This window comes from Boeremia exigua, assembly GCF_020726555.1.
Source record: "Boeremia exigua strain MPI-SDFR-AT-0100 chromosome Unknown C7974scaffold_6, whole genome shotgun sequence".
Lineage (NCBI taxonomy): Eukaryota > Fungi > Ascomycota > Dothideomycetes > Pleosporales > Didymellaceae > Boeremia > Boeremia exigua.
Genome location: NW_025763523.1, coordinates 1,114,770 through 1,138,237, shown reverse-complemented (window position 1 = coordinate 1,138,237; position 23,468 = coordinate 1,114,770). Strand labels below are relative to the sequence as shown.

Here is a 23,468-nt window from a genome sequence, read left to right as displayed (position 1 = left end):
GGAGCTACAAAGACGATGTGAGCTCCTGTCGAGTCAAGAGGGGTGGAGATGGATGAGCAAAACAACACAGCGTTAGATTCACACATAGTTCGACACTCTTGAAGTCAACCGTTAGCCGACCGACAACATTAATCCTCGAATCGACTTACTCGATCAGGTTGCCGTCAGGATCACGGCAATACACGCTCCTCAGCTTGCCTTGAGCTCCAGTTCGATCTACCACTTTGCCACCTTCTAAGATCTGCATACAGTGATCAGCGTTAACGCTTTGATCCTTGTCACAGCAAACAAACCTCAATCCCATTTGCCTGCCAGCTTTTCAACACATCATCTACAGGATAATCTGTGATAAAGCACAGGTCTTCTGACCCTGGTTGAACATTTTCTGCTTTCGGTTCAAACTCCTTCCCAGACTGGTGTAGGTTCAACTTCTGGCTCCCGAACGACAGTGCATGGCGCTCGCCTCCGTTCGCAGAAAAGACCTCATGCTTCATGCCCAATCGTTGCGTGTAAAACTCGATGGTCTTCGGGATGTCCCTGGCTGTGAGCACGACATGATCGATTGACTTTACCGAGAATGAAGCCATGTGTACACGATGCAGAATGCTTGTCCTTTGCGGCAGGGCGTCCAAGCTGCATCGACTTAGTGTTCGCAGCATGTTGAGGTGTGTTGTTATGACGTCCAGCCGTCTGCGCATCTCGCACGCGTCACAACGCGTTCGAGGCGGCCAGGCCCGCCGGTGCCTGCGTCATCCCGCACACGATCTTGTAGCCAACGCCCGTCTCTTGACGGCCTTCGTCGTCATCTTTTGTTTATTTCGTCACAACCTCTTTCTCTTTTCAGCAATTTTTGAATCTCTGTCGACTGCTGCACAAAACTTGATTTCGGCCTTTTCGAGTCGTACCTGCCAACTTTCAACCCTGTTCGAGCGGCCGAAGCCGAATTGAGCCCGTGATTTCCCAATCTGGACATGTACGTCCAGAATGGGAATATGCGCGACCGTTTCGATACCTTGGGATGCACACTGCCGCCTCATCAGTACCTACCGAAAAGAGTACGTGGGTGATGACGACAAACAAAATTCAGAGCAATGCAGATGGTGCCTTGCCTCGATTTTGAAGTTGGAAAAACCGCCAGCATGAACACTACGTATAACTGATCCCAGGAAATCAAAGCAAATGCGCAGGCTTGCGAATCTTTCCTCCATACCTAGGTTTCAATGAGCTCACCGCGTCAGGGCAATTACAATTCACAAGAGCCGAGGTCAACAAAGTGAACACCATGGATACGTGGTAACAACAGGCAGATGGTGACATTTGGAAGCCTGACAGAAGACACTGCAATCAATGAAGTCTGCAACTACGATCCTATCGATACTCCTGCTAATGGTAATATGAGACTAAAAGTGAGCCCTGTGATCATCCCTAGGACACTGACGAAAATTTGCAGCTTGCTCTTCCTCTGTCCTCTTGCTCTGCCCTGACTATCAACCTCCTCGATCCTTTCACCAGTCTCTTCGAAAATCTTTGGCCGCAAAGCGTCTATCGACTTCATCTGTTTGAGCTGCTTTTCCCTCTCTTTATCCTGCTCCCTGCGAAGATGACGCGCTTTCAACGTGTCTCGTGCAGCCTCAGCTTCCTCAATCCTCACGGTCAATGTCTGTATCTCTTGCTGAGTTGCTTGTAGCTTCCTCTCTATTTGCGATGCGATACCAGCACCTGCAGTGGTGCTGTTGAGCTCAGCACTCGGATTCTTCAACAGTTCCTTCTGAATCTTCAGCTCCACGTCTGGTTTCATCATCAACCGGCCGACAATCGCTTGCGCCATGTCGGCAGTCCCGTTGTACTGGAACACATCCGCACCTTTGGCTTTGAGATCAGACCACGGCCCGGTCTGCAGCTCAGCCTCACGTCTCAGGCCGATAGCTTGCTTCTCGTTGTGCCACATCGTAGTGACGAGTGCTACGTTCTTGAACGCATCGTCCCCGCAGATCTGACGAAAAGTATCGAGATAGCGCTTGTGGGAGCCTGAGAAGCGGATCGTGGTGATGCTATGTAGGAAGATAATGCCTTTGAGAGGAATGCCCAGGCGGTATTGTGTGATCAAAAAGTGTGTGATTTTGGCTGATGGACGTCAGCTGGTGGCGGCGCAATGGAATAGAGGTCAGATACCTAGCACCACGGCATCGCTGTCATCGTCGTCGTCAAAACCTGGCGTATCGACCGCAGCTACGGTGCATGCTCCGATCTGCATCTGAACGAGTTTGCAAGCCCTGGTCTCTATGAAAATGAGTCGGCTTGGGATCAGGCTGAGGCTTGTATGTTGGCCTACCGGATCGAATGCCATGACCCTCTGCAACTGAATTGGGCTTCAGTTGATTGATGAAATAACTTTTGCCAGCGCCTGTTACACCCATGACAAGTATCAGGCTATCTGATTGCATGTTTGCCCATTGATCTGCTTCTTCGTCATCCGCTCCTTGGGCGTGGTGGTGTACCCCAGCCTTGCCGGGCTGGTGTGTCTTTTTCTTTCGCGACCAGAATCGCATTGCGAAGGCGTGAATGAGGAGTATAGTAAGACGAGTGCAATTTTTTTGGAGACCTTATCACTTTCTCGCGGTTTTATCGTTCGGTCGCAAGGCTATGGAGGACTCCATGGAGTATGTGTCAGTATCGGTGGCGCTTTTAGCTCTGCAAGGTCGCCTCGCAGCGTCGCCCATTGGCCATGCTGCAAAGCCTACAGCTGCCTCATTGCTGCCAGGCCTGCACAGCCAGCTGCACAGCCTGAAATCTCCTCTTTATCATCACCGCAGGTGTTGCTGCTCTATCGAGGTGTTGCCTTCTGGATGGCTCAGTATAAGCCACTCATCTAATGGACTTAGTGCGCACAGATCGATGGACCACCATCCGGACCCAGCTCTGGAAGAAGGAAATTTCGTCACCATGGCCCAAGAACCTTTCATAATCATCTCCATCGACTTCGGCACCACGTAAGCAATTTCCGAAACAGGACTTGGAGCTTACTAACACGCCGCAGATTTTCTGGCGTTAGCTGGACTTGGTCCGGCGACCCTCGAAACATCCATACCGTCTTATCATGGGACGGCAATGAAGGGTCGGCCAAAGTGCCTACAAAGATTCAGTACAAAGGCAGCACACCAGTCACCTGGGGTTTCGGGACTGAGGAAAGTCCAACCACGTTTACCTGGTTCAAGCTCATCCTTGATTATGACAACCTACCCCAGAACGTGAGAGACTGCGAGCGCGTCAAGAGCATTCATGGCAAGCTGAGAGACTGGAATCCTTCCAAAGGTAGCGTGGGAAAGGCTGTCATGAAGGTCACAACAGACTATCTGACGATGTTGTGGCGTCATGCTGTTGACGCAATAATAAAGAAGCATGGCCAAAGTTGGGCTCAAGGAATGCCCTGCAAAGTCATAATTACGCGGCCGGCAATCTGGAGTCAAAAGGCTACCTCGGACACTCATACAGCCGCAAGAAAGGCCATCCGACCTAACTATAGCCCGTTCGGATCAGTGGATATCTCACTTGTGTCTGAACCAGAGGCAGCAGCACATGCTGTCCTCCAAGCGCCAGAAGTAAGGCAACGGCCAGATGTGACGAAAGTGAGGATTTGCAGAGCTTGTGATGATAGGTCCCGATTCTGATTTATGAGCAGGTGAACGACTTCTTTGTAGTGTGCGATGCAGGTGGGGGCACGGTGGTAAGTTAGCTTCGCATTGCCAACACCGCAAATGTTGACGACGTAGGATGTCATAAGTTATCAAATACAAAGTTTGAACCCACTGAGGTTGAAAGAGTGTGTCGAGGGAGAAGGTACCGCAATTATCTGGCACACGCATAACGTACTGACTCGAAGAAGGTGACCTCTGTGGGGCCGTTTTCATAGATGACGACTTCGAACAATTCCTCCGGCTACACATTGGACGAACAATCTGGCAAACACTGGCTTCGGACGTGATAGACCGATTGATGGAATTCCACTGGGAACATCATATCAAGCGGTCATTCGACACTAAAAATCGCTTGAAGAAGTGGCCCGTCGACATTGCGGGGGTCCGAAGCTGCCACTTCACATGGTGAGATGGTTGCCTTCGTAGCGAGAAGCCTGCTAATGGATAGTGATCAAATCGAGGTCCTGTTTCAACCAGTCTGCTCTAGAATCAGGGCACTGATTCGAGAGCAAGTAAAACGGATATCAAATCTTTTCGATAAGAAGCCTAAGGTGGGCGAATTATTTGTGGCGAGCTCGATTTGACACGGCCCTAACGTGACCAGGCCATCATTCTCGTCGGCGGTCTGGGCTCCTCGAGATATCTAGGCCAACTTCTTACTACGGAGTATGCATCAGAGATCGAGATCCGGTACTCTTCTGGAAATGAGACGTCAGTGCTCCCTCCTGTCACGACTAGTTGCCAGACTGACTCGCTCACAGGTGGAGCGCCGTGAGCCGCGGGGCTGTTACTGCAGCATTAGAGGACGCCATCGTGTCGCGTATATGTCGATTGAATTATGGCATTGCCTACGACATCCCGTGGGATGGCAGCGATGAACACAATGCGCTGAGTAGAAATCACGGGCAGTGGGACGAGATCCGAGAAATGTACGTGCTGAAAGGGAAAATGCACTGGATTGTACAACGGGTAAGTAAGAGAGAAGTGAAGCGTTTTACACTTACCGACCCACTACTCAAGGGAGTACAAATATCTCACATTGCTCCCGGACCACTTTACCGAGCTGCAATGTACATCCGGCGGCCGGAGGAATTGACAAACGGAAGGATTTCAGTCTGGGTATGCAGCGAGAGTGAAGCACCTAAATGGAGACTCTCAAGTAAGCCAGATTCTTCTATTAGTGATAAGGAAGCTCTGGGTTAACAGGAGTGTGTACAGATGTCAGACGGCTGTGTGACATCGTAGTCAAACTTGACATGACATTTGCACAGCTGCCGGAGTACGTCAACAACAGCGAAGAGTGTTACCGAATGGTCGAAATCGACGTGATCATGTCCCCAAATGGAAATGCTCTCGAGTTTGATGTTTACTATGGCAATCGGCAGCTTCGCAAGGTACGTCACCCACCGCATTCAGCACTCCCGACTGATGAGATAGGAGCTGCAATATCCGGGCAACACAGAGAATGGCCAGAGAATCATTCTCGAGGTGGATGGTGGGGTGTGAGTCGGTTGAGTTGGACTTGATGATTGCTTGTAGTATTATGTGTTTATACATCTCAACAATGTTAGCGCCTTGGCGCTCGGGCCGGCGTCTGGCAGTTGTGTCCCTTGTCTCGCTAGTTGCCCAGTCCATCACCAAGTGGGTCGTTGTGAGATGCAGCGTGGACGTGACAATGCCACCAACGAGCAGGTGCGGCGATGTATGCATGTGGTGCGGGCTTGGTTTTACACTCTACAACCACTGACCACTTGCTGCTGCAGTGCACTCGGTCGAAACGCGTCATTTGACGAGCAAGCGCCTGAAAGAACAAGGCCTACACATACCTTCGTCGAGTCGCAGCTCTTCTCGCCGAAAGAGCTCGGTCACAGGCGAACACGGCGATCTCAGCTGGAGTGAACACGATGGAGTAGAACGTGCAGATACTCATGGTGGCATAAACGAGGCTGAGAGCCATTCTGACTCTGACGAGTCTTACTCAAGCGCGTCTTCAATAAACGAAGCCAGTGCCGACCCTTTCGTGGATGGTGTAGAGCTCAGAAGCGAAATTACGCAATTGAGGCAGCAGTTGGCAAATGTCAAGGGGCTGCTAAATCAAGCCAAGACTGAATTGGCTTTGGAGCAATCGCGACGGCCTACTGTGTATGATGATGCTTATTTTGTAGCGCAGCTCGACAATCTGCGACAAGAAATCCAATCATGGACTATAACCTACTTCTCAACTGGCAAGGGCCACTATACGCAGCGTACAAGGAGGAGGTTTGAGGTCGTGAGCGACGACTGGGCATCGTACATGGAAGATGCGAATTTTCGACCCTGGCTAATACAAGCTCGCATCTGGCATACCTTGCTGCAACGCCTGTTCGATTCAGACTCATCAAGGCGTCATCGCTGGTTGTACACAGGAGCGAAAGATGGAGTTTCTGTCGATGAGACACTGGAGCGAGGTTAGATTCTTGATTTATGAGATGACTCTAGAACTAACATGCTCAGCCGCCAGTTCCAGCACAATCGCAAATCGCATGGCCTTCTCGGAATGGCGTGCTTCCACATTTGCATTGCTATTCCCTGGCAAAGGCTCAGCGATCGACCCCGCACCGTACCTGCAGCAAGATCTTGACGAACATGTGACGGACGTGATGAAAGACTTATGGCGCCCGCTTTGGAACTATGCAGAGAGAGGATTTTCTAAAGAACACAGAAGCGAAGCGAAGCGGTGGCTCCGTGAAATCATTTCCGCTGCCTTTTACTTGGATCTCGACGTCAAGAAACATTCAACAGACTTATGGTTTACTAGCAAAAACTTACGAATAAGGTCGGCATTTGACTCAAGAGACATGGAAGATAAGCTTGAGCAGACCGGGAAGGGATACGTGCGGCTTGTCGTTTCACCTCCATTGTACAAGGAGACTATAGTGAATCAGACGGTCAAAAAGATCTTGTTGCGCAAGGCTCAAGTTTGCACAAGCACGCTCGAGAGATTACCTCGGAGCAATATAGCAATAGCCATGGAGACGTTCTATACCCCTGAGAGTAACCACTCAAGACTTGAGCAGGGGACGTCAGGTTATGCGCACCCTTCTCGCAGCCATACGTCTAGCAGGCGACTCGGCGACACCACAGCTAGGGATGGCAGCGGCCGGAGGTCTGAGTAGTGTCCCGTAGTAGTGCTGTAGGCTCTGCGTTTGATTATCGCTGGGCGGGCTCGAGCTGTTAGTGCAAGCTCACGGATGTCCCAGGATGTAGATCGTTCCCACGTAAGCGTGAGAGACGACTTTCAAAGTATGAGAAAGAGTGCAAATTCACACTGGCAACTCAAGGCTAGTACAAATCAATGTTGATCGAACAAGATAGTATGGAATGTGGTCTACTTTGTGAACAGAAGTCTGATACATCTGGCTTGGGAGACACACATCCGTCACTTGACTGCATTTGCATCTGAGATCAAGCTTGGTTCGTCTACCCTTACGTATTCAATGATGCTTTTTCTGTAGCTTGTACAGCAGGACAAGGATAGTTGGTATTCTCATTTGTGGCTAGCTATAAGAAACCATCTTCTTCGTGAGGACTCTTGACACTGGTGTAGATTGCTTCGGGCTAATGCGCTGGATTAGACAGGGTTGACGACGCTGCTGTACAACGCAGGATGACTCGAGTATGTGTGCAGGCGGCTTCTAAAGTCCCAAAAATTGCAGCAAGACCTTTTGCCGACAGCCAAATCGCCTGAGGTGGTCGATATCAAGCAAATGACACTGCCAACACATCTGTTTGTAAGGAGTGTCGTACACCACGCGCCCTTAGTGGCCGAGAAACGGTCAGGCAGTCACCAGTGACTTAGCCCCATGACGTAGCTAGCCATGAACCGCAGTTCATGTGCGCTGGAATGCGTCTGCGAACTCCAGCAATCCATGCTGCAGCTGTAAGTATTGTCGCAACGGAGGTACGAGCCAGACCATTTAGCCAATTACAACGCTCCCTCGGTTGCACCGCCACTCCTTCAGCCCCTCTCAGTCGCAGTTGCCATGATCACTCGTCTCCACTCCACCAGATTGCGCTCAGCTCAGCCGCGATGGCATCCGTGTCATCGCTTTCCGGCGAAGCCGCGCCTTCGCTGACCGAAGCAGGCGTGTCGCATTTAAGAGCGCGTGTGATCCCCCAAACGCCCAACCAACAAATCGCGCTTCCTGCCGCCCCTCCCCCGCCATAAACATAAGCATAGCTCACAGCAGCTGAGCTCCCTCTCTGCCCTACAACACCTACCCAACCTATCCACATCACTACATACAACACCCATGTCGAGCAACGACTACTACGGCGGCCAAGGTCACGGCTACGACGGCGCACAGCAGCAAGGTCAGGGCGGCTACAACCAGCAGCAGTACCCTTCAGCGCCGGCGTACGGTCAGCCGCAACACGACCAGTACGGCCAGGGACACAGCCCTTACCCTCAGCAGCAGGTGAGTGCAAGCGCAGTTCGCGTTTCACGCGCATCCTAACAACTGCACAGGGCCAGTATCCTCCACCAGCGCATGACCAGTACGCTCCCCAGCAGCAGGGCTACGGCGCTCCTCAGGGCCAGTACAACCAAGGCTACGATGCCGACCGGAGCCACTCCCCATATCCACCTGCAGGGCAGCACCAGCAGTACCAGGACCCCAGCCAGCAATATGGCCAGCAACAGTATGGTCAACAGCAGGGCTACGGCGACCAGCAACACCAGCAAGGCTACGGTCAGCAACCCGGCCAGTATGGTCAACCCGGTGCACCAGGCGGCCCAGCAGATGGCGAGCGTGGTCTTGGTTCTACGCTTATAGGAGGCGCTGGTGGCGCGTTCCTCGGCAACAAGATGGGTGGTGGAGCGCTCGGTACCATTGGTGGGCTGATCGCAGGCGCTGTCGGCGCGAACATGTTGAGTGACAAGTAGGTTTCCCTGAAATCCACGTTTCTGAGTAGCACCGCTAACACTAAGCCAGGCATGACGATAAGAAGGACAAGAAGGACAAAAAGCATAAAAAGCACAGTAGCCACGGCTCTCACCATGGATCTTCGCACCACGGCTCGTCGTACGCCGGGTCGTCCGCTGGAATGACTGGCCTGTATGCAGGCAGCTCTCACGGCCATGGGCACAAGAAGCACAAGAAGCATAGGAGCCGCAGCCGTGGAGGTAGCAGCTCTTCTAGCAGCGACTCGGATTGAGCTGGCGATGCATCTTGAGTGGCGTCGTTCTGGGACGTCGGTCTATTGTGAGACCTTTCGTAATGAGCATAGATGCCGATGCATGCCTCATACCCGAGATGCTTGGCCTTTTGCGTAATGATATCGTTTCTGTACTGTATGTGGTCCTTGATCTTTGCGTTGTGATTACAGTATTCTTTTGCTATAGGAATGCACCCGCGGCGTGTGGTAGTCGGTGAACACCATCCTCCGAGCGACCTCCAAAAAGGGCGGCTGGGCGGTCATGAGTGTAGCGTGGCCGCGTAGGGCTGTGATCAGGGTCCATTTGCTAGCACCTTCGACGAGTTAAATAGCGCTAGCGCTAGCATTACTCATTTTGGGCATCTGAACAAATTTCGAGCACACCCCGCAACAACACCACACAATCGATAGAAGGCCAAGATGGGAGATATTCTGCTGCGATTCCTTCGCACGACTTTGCCCGATGAGCTCGCTGCAGTACTCCAAGATGTTCTGAAAGCGACAGAAAGCGCCGACCTTGTTACACTGAGTCAACTACCAGACGTTCAGATCCTATTGGGTCACCAAGACAACGATGCAACCAGGAATGTCAAGAAAGAAAACTTCGCATTATGGAGCGATTACATTTTCCACCGACTAGGCTTGTTATTCCCATTTCGGACTGAAGAGGAGGGGACACCAATCAAAGAAACATTGCAGTACCGCGTTCATCTGCTATGGGCAGTAGCTGTCGCATCACTGAATGCCTTTGTGCAGTCGACCGTGACTGGACCGCCGCTGTCGTATAAGCCTTCTGATGTTCTGTTTACCAAAGATGTGTCTGGAGACGCCATCGCAGTCCGTAAGCTTCAGCAAGAATTGATCGCGTCACTCAGCTTGGATGGAATCGCTGCATACAAGCTTACCCCGAACATTGAGTTATTGTGTTTGGCAGACACCATCCTAATCAACCCGATCTTCCAGAAGTTCATCCCGCTATCAACATGGGCGCGCTTGAGGGTAAGCTTCACGTATCAAAGGTTGCTCAGTGAGCCTGCCCCAAGCTTGCAAACCACAATTTACGACGATTTGCAAGACGTTGAAAAGTTGGTCAAAAACTCTGGCGAAGACCAAACAATTCCGGATCTGCTTCCAAGCTTCCTGTTAGAGAGAGCAGCTGTACACACGCATCACGGCCTGGACAAGCAAGCAAGAGCCGATTTGGACCAGGCGACCGCGGAGCGCAAGTTTGAGTTTGCGTTGACTGGTTTGATGGGAAAGAGGACAAAGTTCCAGCAGAAAGACACCAGCCAATTGCTTGTGCTGGCCAGAAGCGCAGGAACAGAAGTAAAAGCTTCAAGTACAGAAGCGTCAGGACCGAAAGCGCTGGATCTGAACGATGACACGCTACACGAGACGATCCAGTTCACAGAAAAGGTTGCGTCTATGGATATCCAGGATGAATCCAAGCTGCCACCCGGCCTTGCAAACTTGGAGCCTGCCAATCAGCCGCTTCTAGAGCCGTTGGATTCCGTGATCTTACTTTCGCTGGCTGAGAGCATTAAGAACACCAACCCGGTCGACGGCATTACAAGAGAGCAGACAGTTCCCTACGCCGAACGTGTTCTTGAAGGCGGTTCCTCAAACTGGCAGGTCTATACACATGCCTTGCTTGTGCGCAGTAGGATCGAGGGTTACAAAACTAGGACGATGGAACGTGGACTTCTTCAACTTCAGGCGCTTGTAGACCAAGTCATTGCTGAGACTTCTGGAGAGGCGACTTCGGATGCAGAGACAGGCGAGAAAGTGACCGCCTTCTTGCCAGGCGCAAAAGAAGGGGAATCGGCACCAGTAGAAGACCGTCTGAAGTACGTCTTTGCTCTCTGCTCGCCGTCAAGATGGGAGCTTGAGGCTGAACTTGCTGCTCGCTGGGTTCATATCGGTGGTTTACGCTCTGCTCTCGATATCTATGAGCGATTGGAGATGTGGGCCGAGGCATCACTCTGCTACGCTGCTACAGACAAGGAGGAAAAAGCACGCCGTATGATTCGGAGACAGCTCTTCCATGCTACCTCCGGCGACGACACAACTGCAGATCTTGACTCAGATACATGGGAGGGCGCGGCACGAAGCCCACCGCCTACCGAAGCCCCCCGTTATTACTGCATTCTCGGCGATCTCGATAGCGACCTCGCTATGTACGAGAAGGCATGGGAAGTGTCTGGCAAGCGTTATGCCCGTGCCCAACGCTCCCTTGGTCAACGTTATATCACGCAACGAGATTATGAGAAGGCCGCAGAAGCATATCAGTTGGCGATCAAGTGTAACGCCCTCAATCACCCGGCGTGGTTTGCCTTGGGATGCGCATATCTTGAGTTGAAGCAGTTCAAGAACGCTGTGGAAGCATTCAGCCGCTGTGTCCAACTGGACGAGACAGATGCTGAAGCATGGTCCAACTTGGCTGCGTCACTTCTTCACTTGCGTCCCAAGACGCGAACACCAGAAGAGGAGGCGGCAGAAGGTAAGGTCACATCTCAGCCTCGTACCGACGCCCTGAAAGCCTTCAAACGTGCTGCAACACTCAAGCACGACAACTACCGGATCTGGTCCAACGTTCTTGCTGTCGCCGCATCTACAGACCCACCCAGCTTCGCCGACATCGTCACCGCGCAGCGCCGCATCTGTGAGCTCCGCGGTTCCACCGACGGCGAGAAATGCGTCGACGATGAGATCCTGGACCTGCTCATCAAACACCTTGTGCAAACTAAGCCAGACACTGGTCTGGACCTGAGCACCCCCGGCGTGCCCCGCCTCACCAGCGAGCTTATCGAGAAACACATCAAGCCACTCATCACATTCAGCCCCAAACTTTGGGCCGTGCTGGCGACACTGTATATGCACAGCGGTCGCCCGACAAGCGCACTCGAGTGCCACGAGAAAGCGTGGCGCGCAGTAACAAGCCAGCCGAAGTGGGAGGACCAGGATGAGAAAGTGTGGACCGCAGTTGCGCAGCAGACGATCGACCTTGTTGATGCGTACGAGACGCTTGGGCCGCGAGACAGGACTGAGGGGCTCGCGGCGGGAAGTGGCGAGTTGGTCGCAAAGGACTGGAAGTTTAAGGCGCGCAGCGCGATTCGTAGCGTAATGGGCAAGGGCAAGGAGATGTGGGAGGATAGCAAGGGGTGGGAGCTGCTGACTGAGCGTATGGAAGAGTTGAAGAGTGCATAGAGAGAAAAGTGCTGAAAGCCAATTATACCACATTTTACTGCATTGCTGGGGTCGCTTTCTTTAGTCATGGTTTAGGGCATTTGACAAAATAGAGGAGTATGTAAACCCTCCGAATTAGTAAATTTCGGAAAATGATGACGAGAAATCAACGAAGATGAGTAACAGCCCGAAAAATACAGTCTGAATCTAGTGTTGATTTGGGTGGAAGCTGTTTGAACAAACATCACCACAAGTGGAAATGGTCTCCGAAGTCCAATGCTGTGCACCGTTATCTGTATGACACCTCGATACCACGAGATGTGTTTTCCAGTGCGCTATTCTTTAAACAAAGGATGCTCGCAACCATCCGAATCATTGTGGTTACACCAGTGCTCGCATAGTGGTGCAAACTCCCAGCATTCTTTACCATCGCCCCATCTTTAGTACAAAGGAACCGTGGGAACAGTTCCAGGCCCGACAATAAGACTCTATGCGCAGGGCGCCTTGATGGCAAATGCTTTTAAGAGATTTAGTGGCGATTGCCCAAGTCACACGAGGCTTTAAGGCGCTGGAACTTGTGGACGCCTAGATCGACTTCCGGATCATGCGAGTCTCAGAGAGACCCTCCGACCATCATATATCAGAAAGCTTTACAGCACTCTCTTTGAATAAACAACCTCAGTCTGAAGTGCCCCGTCATCCCACTCCCCTTCAGTTCGAGAAAGCCGACTACTTCGAAGGCCCGCAACCATGAAGCTTACTCTCATCATCCCCTACCTGTGCGTAAACGCTCTTGTCAGCGCATCCGACTGCGACCCAGGCAAACCTGAGAGGTGGGACGCAAAATGCTTCACCAGCACGACCAAGTCCACGTCGAAGACAAGCACCATTTCGACGACTAGCACAACACTGGCGACTAGCTCCATGTCAACCAGCACCGCGTCGGCCGCATCTCTCACCGTTGCAACTGAAACCGTGTGCTACCTAGGCGAGCCCACCCCAACAACCTACACGGTGTCCACGGCGCAGCAGATCTGCACTATGTCGACTTACCTGACGGTCACGACGAGCACGATCTATGGTACCCCGAGCTGTCTTCCTACGGTTGTTACGAGGAGGATCATTCCATCTGTGTCCACTTAGTAGGAGTGTCGGATGGGTACGAGGTTGATTTCAACTGAGATTTGTCGTGGGGCTCGGGTCTGTCGCCGGTTTGGCATTGAGGAGCGCGGCCGATGCAATCCGAGTTCGCAATTCTAGAGATCCTTGGGTTCTTATCCTGTATTTTGAAATCAACCTATTCAAGATTTGTTCAGACTGAATACGCCGTTCGTGCCTTTCACTTGAGAAGACGGTGTCTGGAAGTTCACACTGCAGCAGTACGCTCGTGATTTACTTTATGCCCTTGCAGTGTTCTCACATGGTGTTCGAGATAGAAACCAAGGACGGCAAGTGAAGGCAAAGCGCACCGGGCGGTGCCTTGAGAATGGACCCTTCCTCACTTTTACTGCTGGTAGCCTCACCTATTTCATTAACGTGCAACTCTCATTATCTTTCTCCTCCTGACCAGACCACCATACAATGAATCAACAAAGCACGCTACCTGATCGCCCTCTAGGCGTGCGCAGTGTCCGTTTAATCGCACCGAGGATGTCGCCCGTGATCACAGGTATGGTGCGCAAGTGGTGTAGTGAGAACTTACTGACGCAAATATAGACGGCATCGTTAGCATCGTGCTGACCGACGACTATCGGCTCAATCCATACCTTATTGGCGAGGACACAAATGCGACTATCGCCAGCATTGCCGCAGCGGAGATGGCGCATTTTAACGTTCGATATATCATGGGCATCGGATTGGATCCTGGCCGGATGTGGATAGGTGCGACACGACAGAACAGACTCCGGATCATGGACGAAAACTGGGTTCTCTACTTTGACTGCAATCCGGATAAGATGCTGGAGAAGTCCGTTCGGGAGCAGAACGAGTACTTGGCAACCAGGGATCTGATGAGATTGCCCCAGTTGCGATGGGCTGCAGATCTCAAGTTTCTAGCTGAGCGTTACACCCGAGCAAACGGGAGTATGGGCTAGAAGATGCCATCTGGATTGGAGGCAGAAAAGGGGTTTCCATCAAAATGTTGGCATCACTCAGTGAGGAAATGAATACCTGTGAGAGGAAGAGCATGGAAGCCGTCTCGATCTCCCAGCGGCCCAAAGATCACATAAAACAAACAAAGAAGTGAATTTATCATGGGAATCGTCTTCGATGGGCAGATAAATGCGTCACGTTGTCACCTTTTTCCCCGTTGGGGTTGCTTCCGGTCGGGAACAGAATTCTTGAGAAAACACGAACATGCTAAGTCTGCGATTTATTACTGCATGAGCTTTACCCATCTCTCTAAAAACGCTGTAAATTGATCGGTCCATATATAGACACATTCTCGCTGGAATAAATCGTCTGCAGCATAGGAACATGTTTTCTTGGGGAGTGGTACATAAATGATACAACTGCTGTAACACATAAGGCTAATTTCATCGACTATGCATACAACAAAGAAGATTCCAATGGCGTCCGCAACATTGAGGTCAAGGCATGTGCCATCCCTGAAGATTCGTGACCTTCAGCTGCTCATAAAGGTGGTGTGAGAACGCATGGCAACTACCGTGACAAATTGAAATGGACTCGTGCGCCTACAGAGTAGCGATTGATTGAACCATATAGGTCCTGTTGTCTCGTTCGTCGAAGACCCTGCTTTCACTGCAGTAGGCTGCTAGGCCTACCTACTTAGCCTGGAAACCAATCTGGCCCCCTCCTCATGACAGTGTCCAATTATCTCCATCAGCGGTAAATCTTAAATCTCTTCTCACAGTATATCCAGCATCCTAGTCTCGGGCCAGACATCATTATGTCAGAAGCTCCATCACAGCCTGGCACCGAAAGTGGAACAGTGAAGGGCAGGCGCGATGCCTCCCAGCAAGACTTCATTCAACACTCCTCACAAACATCAGCAGACAAATTGGTCATTGTACAACACAAAGTTGCAGAGGCTTCTAACAAGCAATATACACTCGAAGGCATGTAACTGCGGTGCGTACAGGCGCATCGATTGCTGACAGACTATACAGCCACGACTACGCGAAGTACCAGCGAGAAAGATTACTTTTGCTGCAACACTACAGCACATCATAATGAGCATGCCGATTTAGGGAAGCCTGACCAAGAATTTCGTCTCTTCCCAGCAGATCTTGAGTATCGTCATTACTTCCCTGCTGTCGCAAGTTTTGAAAAGTGCGTGAACAACAATAGTAAGTCCACATAGAAGATACGAGTGAGAGTAAGCCAAGTGCTGACGCTAGAATAGACCTCAATACTGCACGCATTCATAATGCCGATGCAATCTCTGTCGACTGGCTCAGTTACATCCAGCGCTTCGAGCTGCTACCTGCCGGTTTCAATCTACGGGCTTTCATGAGCGAGTGTGCAGCTTGCTACGAGTGGCTAATAGAGCTTGGAGTTGACATGAGCATGTCAGACCGACATCGTGACGTTGCAATCTCGAAGCACGAGGTTGCGCAGACAAACGCACCCGCATATCCTGTGGCTTCACTGCCTTCAGAGAAAGCTCCGTTCTACCACACTACATCCGAGAGCAGCAACATAACTTCCAGAGTGGGCTCCAGAATGTCGAACTCCTACCCTCACTTGGTCTACATAACTGGTTTCCATCTTGGCGCACCACAAGTGGGTCATCGCGGCTACGGCGATTCCGGCTCCGTGAAAGATCTCCACGGCGATGCTCAGTCTAAGAAGCTTGACATTCGATTGTTAGGCTCTTTACAGCTGTCGGTCGACGAGCTATGTGCGGTTAGTCTGCGCCTCTCGAACTGACGTTCATGACTTGCTAACCCACCTTAGTTCTTCCCTCTCCACTACACGTGGCATCCCTACCTTGAACGTCTGCAGAACGGCGAATGGACACCTATCTTCATTGCACGGCTCATGGTAAGTGCACACTGGAGCGCCTATCGAAGGGTCTGCTGACACCGCGCAGGCATACTATCGAGACTACACAGATAAAGTGCAGCTCGGAGCTCTACGAAATAGAGTGCAGAAGCAACTGGAGAACATTTCAGAGAAGGGAAGCCCCACCAAAGACTTCACCGTGAGTTCCTGGGAGATCAAACTGGGTGGCGGCAGTGCGAGAACCACCGAAGGCATGAAGAACTCACTCATCGATGACTGCCAGCTGTCCGCTCTAGTCAAAGGTGTCAAACATCTTCCCCAGGGTCCTGGAAGGCGTCATCTTACAATGGCCATCGAACGCGCGCGAGAGCAGGGGGATGACCTTCTCTTGAGTCAGGTTCCATTCTATGTCAAAGTGTACCGCACCGGTGAAGATCTGCCGGACATGAGCACGTATACAAAGCATCCGGATGTCGCTTCTCATGAAGCTTTCAAGCTGGCAGTTGATTCAGCCAGAAAAGGCGAAGGGGATGTCAATGTTTCATGAACCGGCGGTGGGCACAAGAAAGACTCGGTGCGAATGCAGACCAGTCGCTACATAGGTGCAGTTTCAAGCAGCTAGCTAAGAGCAACACACCTATTCGATGGGATGGGTAGCTGATGCGAGCAAACGGATTGTACCTGACAAAGCCATTGGGGTTTGACAAACTTCGGCCTGCTCGCTACAATGAGCAACTTTGCGTGCGATAAAGCACATATATTAATAAAGAGACATATGATCTTAATTGTAGAATGATTGCGAGTAGTATTCGACAGTAAGCAAGAAGTGACTCAGAATGATGGTCTGGCGAGTGAACGCCTGGTGCCATGTCCGACTCGCGATATTATCGTCGAAGCAGCTTCCCCTTGTGAACCGTGTGGTTCACAACGACTACCGTTCAAACTTCTACCAAACGCACCTAAGCTTCAAGGCTATGATAAAGTTTATCTAAGCAAACTCGAAACGTAGATCGAATCGCTTTAAAAGACACTAACCTAGATCAGAGCTTTTCGGCGCTTACCTAGCTCAGTATGCTAGGCCCCGTGTCGACTTGCGGTCTTGCAGACCCATTCCCTAGTTGAAGGGAATGGTTCTCGACTTGCGCGGGGTGATAGGTGACGCTGTAGGCTGTTTTGGAGGCTGCACCGTTGTGGCACTGACATCATCATCAACCATCATTCGTCAGCGTTTTGGCGTCTGTACCTGGTTCGATGAGAAAGAATGGTCAGGTCGACCTTTGTTCAAGCGCTTTAGTAAATGTTGCGGTGCATCTTCGCGCTTCGTCTTCTCACAATCAGCGCGGGCTGTGCTTCGGCGTATGGCATTATTGATGCCCAGTTGGAATGCGTCTGCAACGACGCTATGAAGCGCAATGAAAGGGAAGGTCAAAACGTGACGAATAGGAATTTGGATCTCCATCTTCAGGTCCACAAGACCGGCGTCGATGTTGAAGACAGCCCGTGTTCGTGGCTGCAGACGCTGTTCCTTGCCATACTCCTTCTGTGTTTTGTCTTCAAAGCCTTCTGAAGCAGCCGTGAAGCTGACCTTTGGGAATTTTCCGTCCTTTCGCCATTGGTCGAGTGCCAGCCGATTTAGGTTCTGCGAAGTAGGATGCTCCAGTGGCTGTCTCAAAGCACGGATCAGAGCTTGTGCGTGCAGCACATTGAGCTCCAATCTTGGTTCGAAAGTGCTACGGATGCCGGAATACCACAAGAGACACTGGGTGAGCTCTCGCGTATCCTCTCCGTAAGGCAGGGACGACAAGCCGCGGAGCAGGTCATCAAACTTTGGCACGACATAGCCTTTAGACTTCTTCTCGAGATACGTGCCTGGCTTCAGGTGATCGGTGTACGTATCTGTGTCTCCCTCGCCTTCATAGCCAGCCGTTCTGAAAGCTGGTAAGAGGCGCTGCACGGCGTCGCGCTGAATCTGATTCAAGGCTGCAGGTAACATGTGATTCTGGGGATTGCCACGGAAAAACGCCTATCAGCAAGGATCAGAAGCTGGTATCGAGGATCAGCGGAGAGACTATGATACTTACTTGAATACCAAGTATATCAGGTCCGCGGTAATCGTTCTGTGAAAGGCGTATCATAACGTCCTGCCAACGAATATGATGCGGATAGTAGACACAGATTTCCTTGGCTGTGAGTGGTATACCAGGTGGGAATAGAGAGTCAATGGTAACTGAATCTGGATACCAGTTGTAGCTTTTCACAAGTCCGTCTGGCTTCTCATGTATGTCTCGAAGTGTGGCACGAACTACCATCATGCTGAAATCGTGGGTGTTATCGGCCCATGGGGCTGGTACGGTTGGCTTCAAGCCATTTCCAAGTGAATCCTTTTGTTTCCGTGACATTTTCAATGACGGCTTCCCGTCAGGTGATGACGGTGGAGAAGGGAGCGTGTCGTCTGCCGTAACCAAGTCCATGATGATGATGTTATTAGTAGTGAGGCGAAGTAGTACGGAAGCTGTGCAATGCTGAGCGCGTAATTGCCGGTGGTCGTGTCTGGCGCGATCGTGTCTTCGGGGATATATTTAACTCAATGCCTAGAAACGATGCTGCCACTGGCCGTGTTTTGGTCAGCGGGTTGTAAGTGACAGATGACGAATGCAGCATACTGAGCAATCCAGCTTTATTTTCCGCAATCCTCCGGATAGAAAGACAATACGCCGATTGTGACTGAGCGTGAGAAGGACGTGCTGTCATGTCATTGGAGGCCGGCACGTGTCGCTATTGCAGTTTCCCTCGGTGACGCACGATATAAGAACAACGATATTGGGAGGCGAGGCAACACAAGGTGACAGCTTGAGTCGACTGTTCAAAAGAAAGACTAAACCATAGCGTGATTGGTGATTACGATGGCAACGAGAACGCGATAGGCAGCTCGAGGTGAAGGCGCAGTGCCAGATTGCAAACAGGCACAAACGAAAGGAGCAGTCAAATCCCACAAACTGCGCATTGCAATGGCAAGTACACGAAAAGATATGGAAAGTGCATGAAAATGGCGACAATTACGCGAGGATTCGACTAGTCATCTTTTCGAGTGTTTCTTGCAAGTGGGAGGAATCTGCATGGGTTGCACAGGGTTTCAGGACCCAGTATGCAGCATGGCTGCGCTCCTCCTAGGTTCAATGACTGGTAGATCGTTGGTCGTCGTCAATAACTCTGTATCATTTTGACTCTTGCCTTCACATTACCTGACATGCAGATGCACATGTCTTCGAACCTCCGTTTTGATCCAGAATGGTGGAATGGCGCAACGTAGACGCGCTGAAGAGCAGTTCCTGTTGCGTCGCTGGTCGCACGTCGCCGGCGCAAGGATTCTAGATAAAGGTACCACATCTTGTCCGTCAACAGAAACAATCACTGGCATAGTACTCGACATATGTTAAGACGGGAAGATGCCCGTAGCGCGTACACGCGATATCGACGCGGCCGTGCTGCCGAAGAACCGTCACGTCATCCCTGTCGACCGATGTTGCCGAGGCCGATCTCCGCATCCTGCAGTATCCGGTGAGACCAACTACCTATGAACCATGTAGTGCTGTGTTCACAGCACATCCACCAGAAATCGCACTCACTGAATCCACGATGACGACGAAGACCGTACCCACGCTCACCCTCGAAGGTGCGCGCATCGCCCTGGCCGCCGCTGAACAACGCGCTAAAGAGATTGGTGTACCGATGAACATCGCAATCGTCGACCACGCAACACACCTACTCAGCTTCACTCGCATGGAAGGCGCAAAAATCACATCCATCAATATTGCTATTGATAAGGCGTTTACTGCTGCGGGCCACAAGGTCCCCACATCGGTCTACAAGGAGAACGTATGGCCTGGCGGACCAGCGTATGGCATCAACCACACGAATGGAGGTAGATTTAATACAATTGGTGGTGGCCTACCAATTAAACTTGACGGTGTTGTCGTCGGCGCGATCGGGTGCAGTACAGGGACACCGGCACAGGACGAGGATGTAAGCACGGCTGGCAAGAACGCCATTGAGAAGAGCTTTGCACCAAAGGCGAAGCTCTAGTGATATGCGCGTAGGGCCCATGGTACCTGGCATAGAAGAGTTAAGATAATTGATGCTAAGATGGGTGACGAACTAAGGGTCCAGTACCTGAAAGCTACAACGAGTGTACGGCCAGTAAGAGTTAGGCGGCGTCCCAAGTACCAATACGAGAATCGACCGTGGAGTTTCAAGGTTACAGTGCGGACAACCCTGAAGTACAGAGAGTTCAACCGTCCCTGAACCATGAACGAGCGATTGGTACTCGGTACCAGAGTCAATCCATAGTATTCCATACTTCATGTTCCTGCAACGCTCCCGTCTCCTTCATAGCCACCCAAACACATTGAACTACTACCACCATATAAAGACAACATGTCTCGCATTACCAAACACGTTTCGTCGGATGGCTTTGAGCCTGTCGAATTGTTTGAAAGTCACGCACTTGCCTATCAGAGCAGCCATTACACAATCATCCCCTCTGTCCAACCCAGTAGTGTCCGAAGCGTCCTGTCCCTCCCTCTCAGCACCACAGCAGAGCTGTACATTTACCTGAAGGAACACCCGCTCCAAATGCACCACATTTATCATCAATGGTTATCGACCCATAAGCTTGCAACATGCCGCGTGGTAGGCGCACCGCACTTTCGCGCTGACGAAGCGGAATGGCTGCTCGACCTATACGCACGCAGCTACTCCAATCCTGCCAGCAATGACAACCGATTCAGAAATACCTGCGTTGATGCTATGATAGAGGTTCTACATGAGTACGGCATCAAAGATAGCCTTGTCGGTTACATGACTGTATTGCTCAAAGGACGGGCGGAGTGTGGGATGTGGCGACTGGTGACGCTGTATAGGTTTTGCATGCAAGCGGAACGCGGGAGATCAATGTTTCGCAAGTGCGTGTCGGGATTTGAAGAGGGTCTGGAAAGGGATTTGCAGAAAACGCCGAAGGGGGAGGTCCATGAGAAGGTCTGGGGTGAAGTTGTACGAGGTGCGAGAGAGAAGTTTTATGAGAGTGATGTGAGTGAACAGCTGATGCTTGTGTCTGCTCAGCCCTAGTGGGATTATTGTTGAGCGCCCGTCGCTTTTCGGTAAAGTATCTTAGCGCCATTGTTCATAGTAATCATTAGTTTATGTAGAAGGGGAATTGACTGTCGAATGGACTCGAGCCAGCTCCAAACAACGGCACTCCAAATTCCAAAATCATTTGCTTCGGCAGGTTTCATGAGACCAGTCGTTGTGCGTCCCCATGCATCGTGCTTCCAGATTGATCACATGTACGTCTTTAGCGCTTGCTCCACTCCGTTTTGAGCTCTTTCCCAATAGAAACTTGCATCTCTGTCGTAGCGAACTCAGCTATAATTTCTTATTCGGGCCCTTCTTTAAGCCTCTCTGCCTCTCTGCCTCCAATATCATCTTCTGACACGTCAAGTTGGCTACGAATGTTCGTGGGAAGCCGCAGGTCAGCTGTATGGCTCACATCATGATGGCAATTGAGCAACCCGTCGTAGTTCAGTAAGTGTGATGGGGCAAAGCGCCCGGAAGGAAGAGTTGGGCGGAAATAGGTGTCTTACGAGAGATATAGGATTACGTGCCCAGCTAGTTTCCTGGGCCAGGGCCAGGTAAGGTCGTAACAACAGATGATAATAGACAACAGAAAACAGTCTTTAGCTTCGTAAGCCAGGTATCGTGAAATAAGCCGAATGTAGGATACGTAGAACCCGCTTAGTTCAAGCGCAGATTCGTTCATGCTACTGCTTGTCACTTCCCTCGTCTGAGTCAGGATAACTTCTCTTGACCAGATAATGACTACTCTGCCACTTCTTTTGTTATTAGTAATCGAAAACGAGTTCGTAAAACAGATGTACTTACCACGACATTTTGCTTGTCAAAATACTCTCTCCACTTTGGCTTCTCGCCCAGTGCAACGACTGCATCCCACGGCCATTCCTCGGTCTCAAGCTCTACCAATGTGAGATATGTGTGCAGTTTTTCCTGTTCGAGTGTATCGTATGAGCCCGCCTTCAGCACAGTCGCATTCTGGACCTGGAACATGCGGAATCTAAGGACGTCGGGTGACGATGCGATTGTAGGCGCAGCTTCAGACTTGTAGAAATCCAGAACCTCCTGTTCACTGCCCGCACGGATTTGCCACTCCATCACAGCTACACTAACTATGTCTGCGTGGTCTGTTTCTTGATTAGCTTCCTTGTGTTGATGGCGGTGCAGTATCGTTCGCGTACCGCCCTGCCAGTCACCCTGCTGCCATCTTTTGTGTTCTTTGTATGTCCGCACGTCGAATCTTGCTTGTGCCATGTCTCCGGCCATCTCAATGTGGTTGCTCTTATCGTACACTGCCGCCGTCGCTTTGTCTGCGTCTTCCATCTCGTAGACTGTGAGCCATTTCCAGGGCGCCTCTCGCTCCCCAACACCGTCCACTTCTGCGTCCAGCCCAACCTCAACCAACTCACAGTGAAGCGAGTGTAGAGCAAGTTTTGAGGTCATCAAAGGAATGTATTCATCTTCATAATACTTCTCCGCGGTCTCGGAGATGTTGGCCGCCCACGTGCATAAGACGCCGGCCATCTTAGTAGTAGTGGTCAGAGGTTATTCCGTGTGAGTTCGATACATCAAGTCTACCGGTGATACGGTCGGAACTTTGTTGTGGAAGGTGGATATTCGTCGAAGTCGGTATGTCGCGATAGTGATCGGAAATAGAGCTTTGCGCGCTCATCTTTCCTACAAGTACTGTGTACCCATGTTTTCACGTTTGATTTGCATCGGGCCTGCTCTTGCATCACTTGCATATGCAGGGCATCAGCTGACGAGGCTCGCGGCCATCATACCGTAACTGGTTTGATGGATGCACTGGTTGGCATTTGATTCGCCTCAAGCAACCTTTGGGCTGGAGAAAAGGTTACAAGTCGATGATCTAGGCCTTGTTGAGTATAGAGTTGATCGACATGTGGGGATGTGGAGGAGCACACGAGTCGTGTACCTGCAGAGCAGTGGTGTGAACAGTCGCTGTGTAACGGGACCTAAACTTACTCGTGGGCCATGCGTTCGTTACCTCCCGGTTTGGAGAGAATTGACAGCCCTTCTTGTAAGTGTTGGCTTTGGTTTCTCGATTATGTTGTCGTACATGTGATGTTTGCAAGACCTGTGAACGGTGTAAGATAGCGGTGTGCGATTTCGGCCCTTCTAAAGCGGGCCGAATGTACCCAATCTGGTTGTGCGTTCGTTCTGCACCGGCAGGGCAAAACGTGATAGGGCAAGACATTGTTGGTGAAAAGATTGAAAATGATCTGCCGGCGTTGAGCCTTACACGAGTTCTTGAGGCGATCATGACTGATGATCTCG

At 51.1% G+C, this 23,468-nt stretch overlaps 11 protein-coding genes across 11 annotated transcripts; 7 read left to right on the top strand and 4 right to left on the bottom strand.

The window, feature by feature from the left end:
* Positions 1 to 145: 145 nt before the first annotated feature.
* Positions 146 to 587, bottom strand: C7974DRAFT_413168 (Glyoxalase/Bleomycin resistance protein/Dihydroxybiphenyl dioxygenase; the record flags this gene model as incomplete). Its single annotated transcript, XM_046143707.1, has 2 exons — positions 146 to 241; positions 294 to 587. 2 exons carry the CDS (start codon positions 585 to 587, stop codon positions 146 to 148), a joined length of 390 nt encoding a protein of 129 aa, XP_045997131.1.
* Positions 588 to 1,251: 664 nt separating this feature from the next.
* On the bottom strand, positions 1,252 to 2,679 carry C7974DRAFT_185147 (uncharacterized protein). Its single transcript, XM_046136462.1, has 3 exons — positions 2,333 to 2,679; positions 2,173 to 2,280; positions 1,252 to 2,124 (listed from the first exon to the last, which is right to left on the bottom strand). The coding sequence occupies exons 1-3, from the start codon at positions 2,547 to 2,549 to the stop codon at positions 1,361 to 1,363; spliced, it is 1,089 nt and encodes a 362-aa protein (XP_045997130.1). The 5' UTR covers positions 2,550 to 2,679; the 3' UTR covers positions 1,252 to 1,360.
* Positions 2,680 to 2,742: 63 nt separating this feature from the next.
* Positions 2,743 to 5,305, top strand: C7974DRAFT_394309 (uncharacterized protein). Its single transcript, XM_046141871.1, has 11 exons — positions 2,743 to 2,990; positions 3,038 to 3,626; positions 3,680 to 3,724; positions 3,771 to 3,837; positions 3,884 to 4,100; positions 4,144 to 4,246; positions 4,300 to 4,406; positions 4,457 to 4,664; positions 4,716 to 4,854; positions 4,914 to 5,089; positions 5,133 to 5,305. The coding sequence occupies exons 1-11, from the start codon at positions 2,896 to 2,898 to the stop codon at positions 5,199 to 5,201; spliced, it is 1,815 nt and encodes a 604-aa protein (XP_045997129.1). The 5' UTR covers positions 2,743 to 2,895; the 3' UTR covers positions 5,202 to 5,305.
* A 25-nt stretch (positions 5,306 to 5,330) lies between these two features.
* Positions 5,331 to 7,072, top strand: C7974DRAFT_394305 (uncharacterized protein; the record flags this gene model as incomplete). Its single annotated transcript, XM_046141870.1, has 3 exons — positions 5,331 to 5,397; positions 5,459 to 6,142; positions 6,189 to 7,072. Coding segments are annotated over exons 1-3 (1,388 nt in total), but the record flags the coding sequence as incomplete, so codon positions are not given.
* A 463-nt stretch (positions 7,073 to 7,535) lies between these two features.
* C7974DRAFT_185105 (uncharacterized protein) lies at positions 7,536 to 9,088 on the top strand. Its single transcript, XM_046136461.1, has 3 exons — positions 7,536 to 8,152; positions 8,203 to 8,615; positions 8,669 to 9,088. The coding sequence occupies exons 1-3, from the start codon at positions 7,988 to 7,990 to the stop codon at positions 8,889 to 8,891; spliced, it is 801 nt and encodes a 266-aa protein (XP_045997127.1). The 5' UTR covers positions 7,536 to 7,987; the 3' UTR covers positions 8,892 to 9,088.
* A 171-nt stretch (positions 9,089 to 9,259) lies between these two features.
* C7974DRAFT_394301 (uncharacterized protein) lies at positions 9,260 to 12,259 on the top strand. The gene has a single exon (XM_046141869.1). The coding sequence runs from the start codon at positions 9,312 to 9,314 to the stop codon at positions 12,096 to 12,098; it is 2,787 nt and encodes a 928-aa protein (XP_045997126.1). The 5' UTR covers positions 9,260 to 9,311; the 3' UTR covers positions 12,099 to 12,259.
* Positions 12,260 to 12,778: 519 nt separating this feature from the next.
* C7974DRAFT_424413 (uncharacterized protein) lies at positions 12,779 to 16,590 on the top strand (the record flags this gene model as incomplete). The annotated part of the gene is made up of 6 exons (XM_046144428.1): positions 12,779 to 13,158; positions 13,794 to 14,159; positions 15,206 to 15,385; positions 15,442 to 15,944; positions 15,996 to 16,082; positions 16,132 to 16,590. Exons 1-6 carry the CDS (start codon positions 12,828 to 12,830, stop codon positions 16,588 to 16,590), a joined length of 1,926 nt encoding a protein of 641 aa, XP_045997125.1. The 5' UTR covers positions 12,779 to 12,827.
* Positions 16,591 to 17,158: 568 nt separating this feature from the next.
* On the bottom strand, positions 17,159 to 18,897 carry C7974DRAFT_185083 (uncharacterized protein). Its single transcript, XM_046136460.1, has 2 exons — positions 18,125 to 18,897; positions 17,159 to 18,066 (listed from the first exon to the last, which is right to left on the bottom strand). Exons 1-2 carry the CDS (start codon positions 18,512 to 18,514, stop codon positions 17,266 to 17,268), a joined length of 1,191 nt encoding a protein of 396 aa, XP_045997124.1. The 5' UTR covers positions 18,515 to 18,897; the 3' UTR covers positions 17,159 to 17,265.
* A 665-nt stretch (positions 18,898 to 19,562) lies between these two features.
* C7974DRAFT_185057 (ethanolamine utilization protein eutT) lies at positions 19,563 to 20,302 on the top strand. Its single transcript, XM_046136458.1, has 2 exons — positions 19,563 to 19,601; positions 19,657 to 20,302. The coding sequence occupies exon 2, from the start codon at positions 19,680 to 19,682 to the stop codon at positions 20,124 to 20,126; it is 447 nt and encodes a 148-aa protein (XP_045997123.1). The 5' UTR covers positions 19,563 to 19,601; positions 19,657 to 19,679; the 3' UTR covers positions 20,127 to 20,302.
* Positions 20,302 to 21,262, top strand: C7974DRAFT_185026 (uncharacterized protein). Its single transcript, XM_046136456.1, has one exon. It carries the CDS (start codon positions 20,478 to 20,480, stop codon positions 21,165 to 21,167), a length of 690 nt encoding a protein of 229 aa, XP_045997122.1. The 5' UTR covers positions 20,302 to 20,477; the 3' UTR covers positions 21,168 to 21,262.
* Positions 21,263 to 21,695: 433 nt separating this feature from the next.
* C7974DRAFT_185038 (uncharacterized protein) lies at positions 21,696 to 22,821 on the bottom strand. The gene is made up of 2 exons (XM_046136457.1): positions 21,981 to 22,821; positions 21,696 to 21,931 (listed from the first exon to the last, which is right to left on the bottom strand). Exons 1-2 carry the CDS (start codon positions 22,692 to 22,694, stop codon positions 21,860 to 21,862), a joined length of 786 nt encoding a protein of 261 aa, XP_045997121.1. The 5' UTR covers positions 22,695 to 22,821; the 3' UTR covers positions 21,696 to 21,859.
* Positions 22,822 to 23,468: the final 647 nt, after the last annotated feature.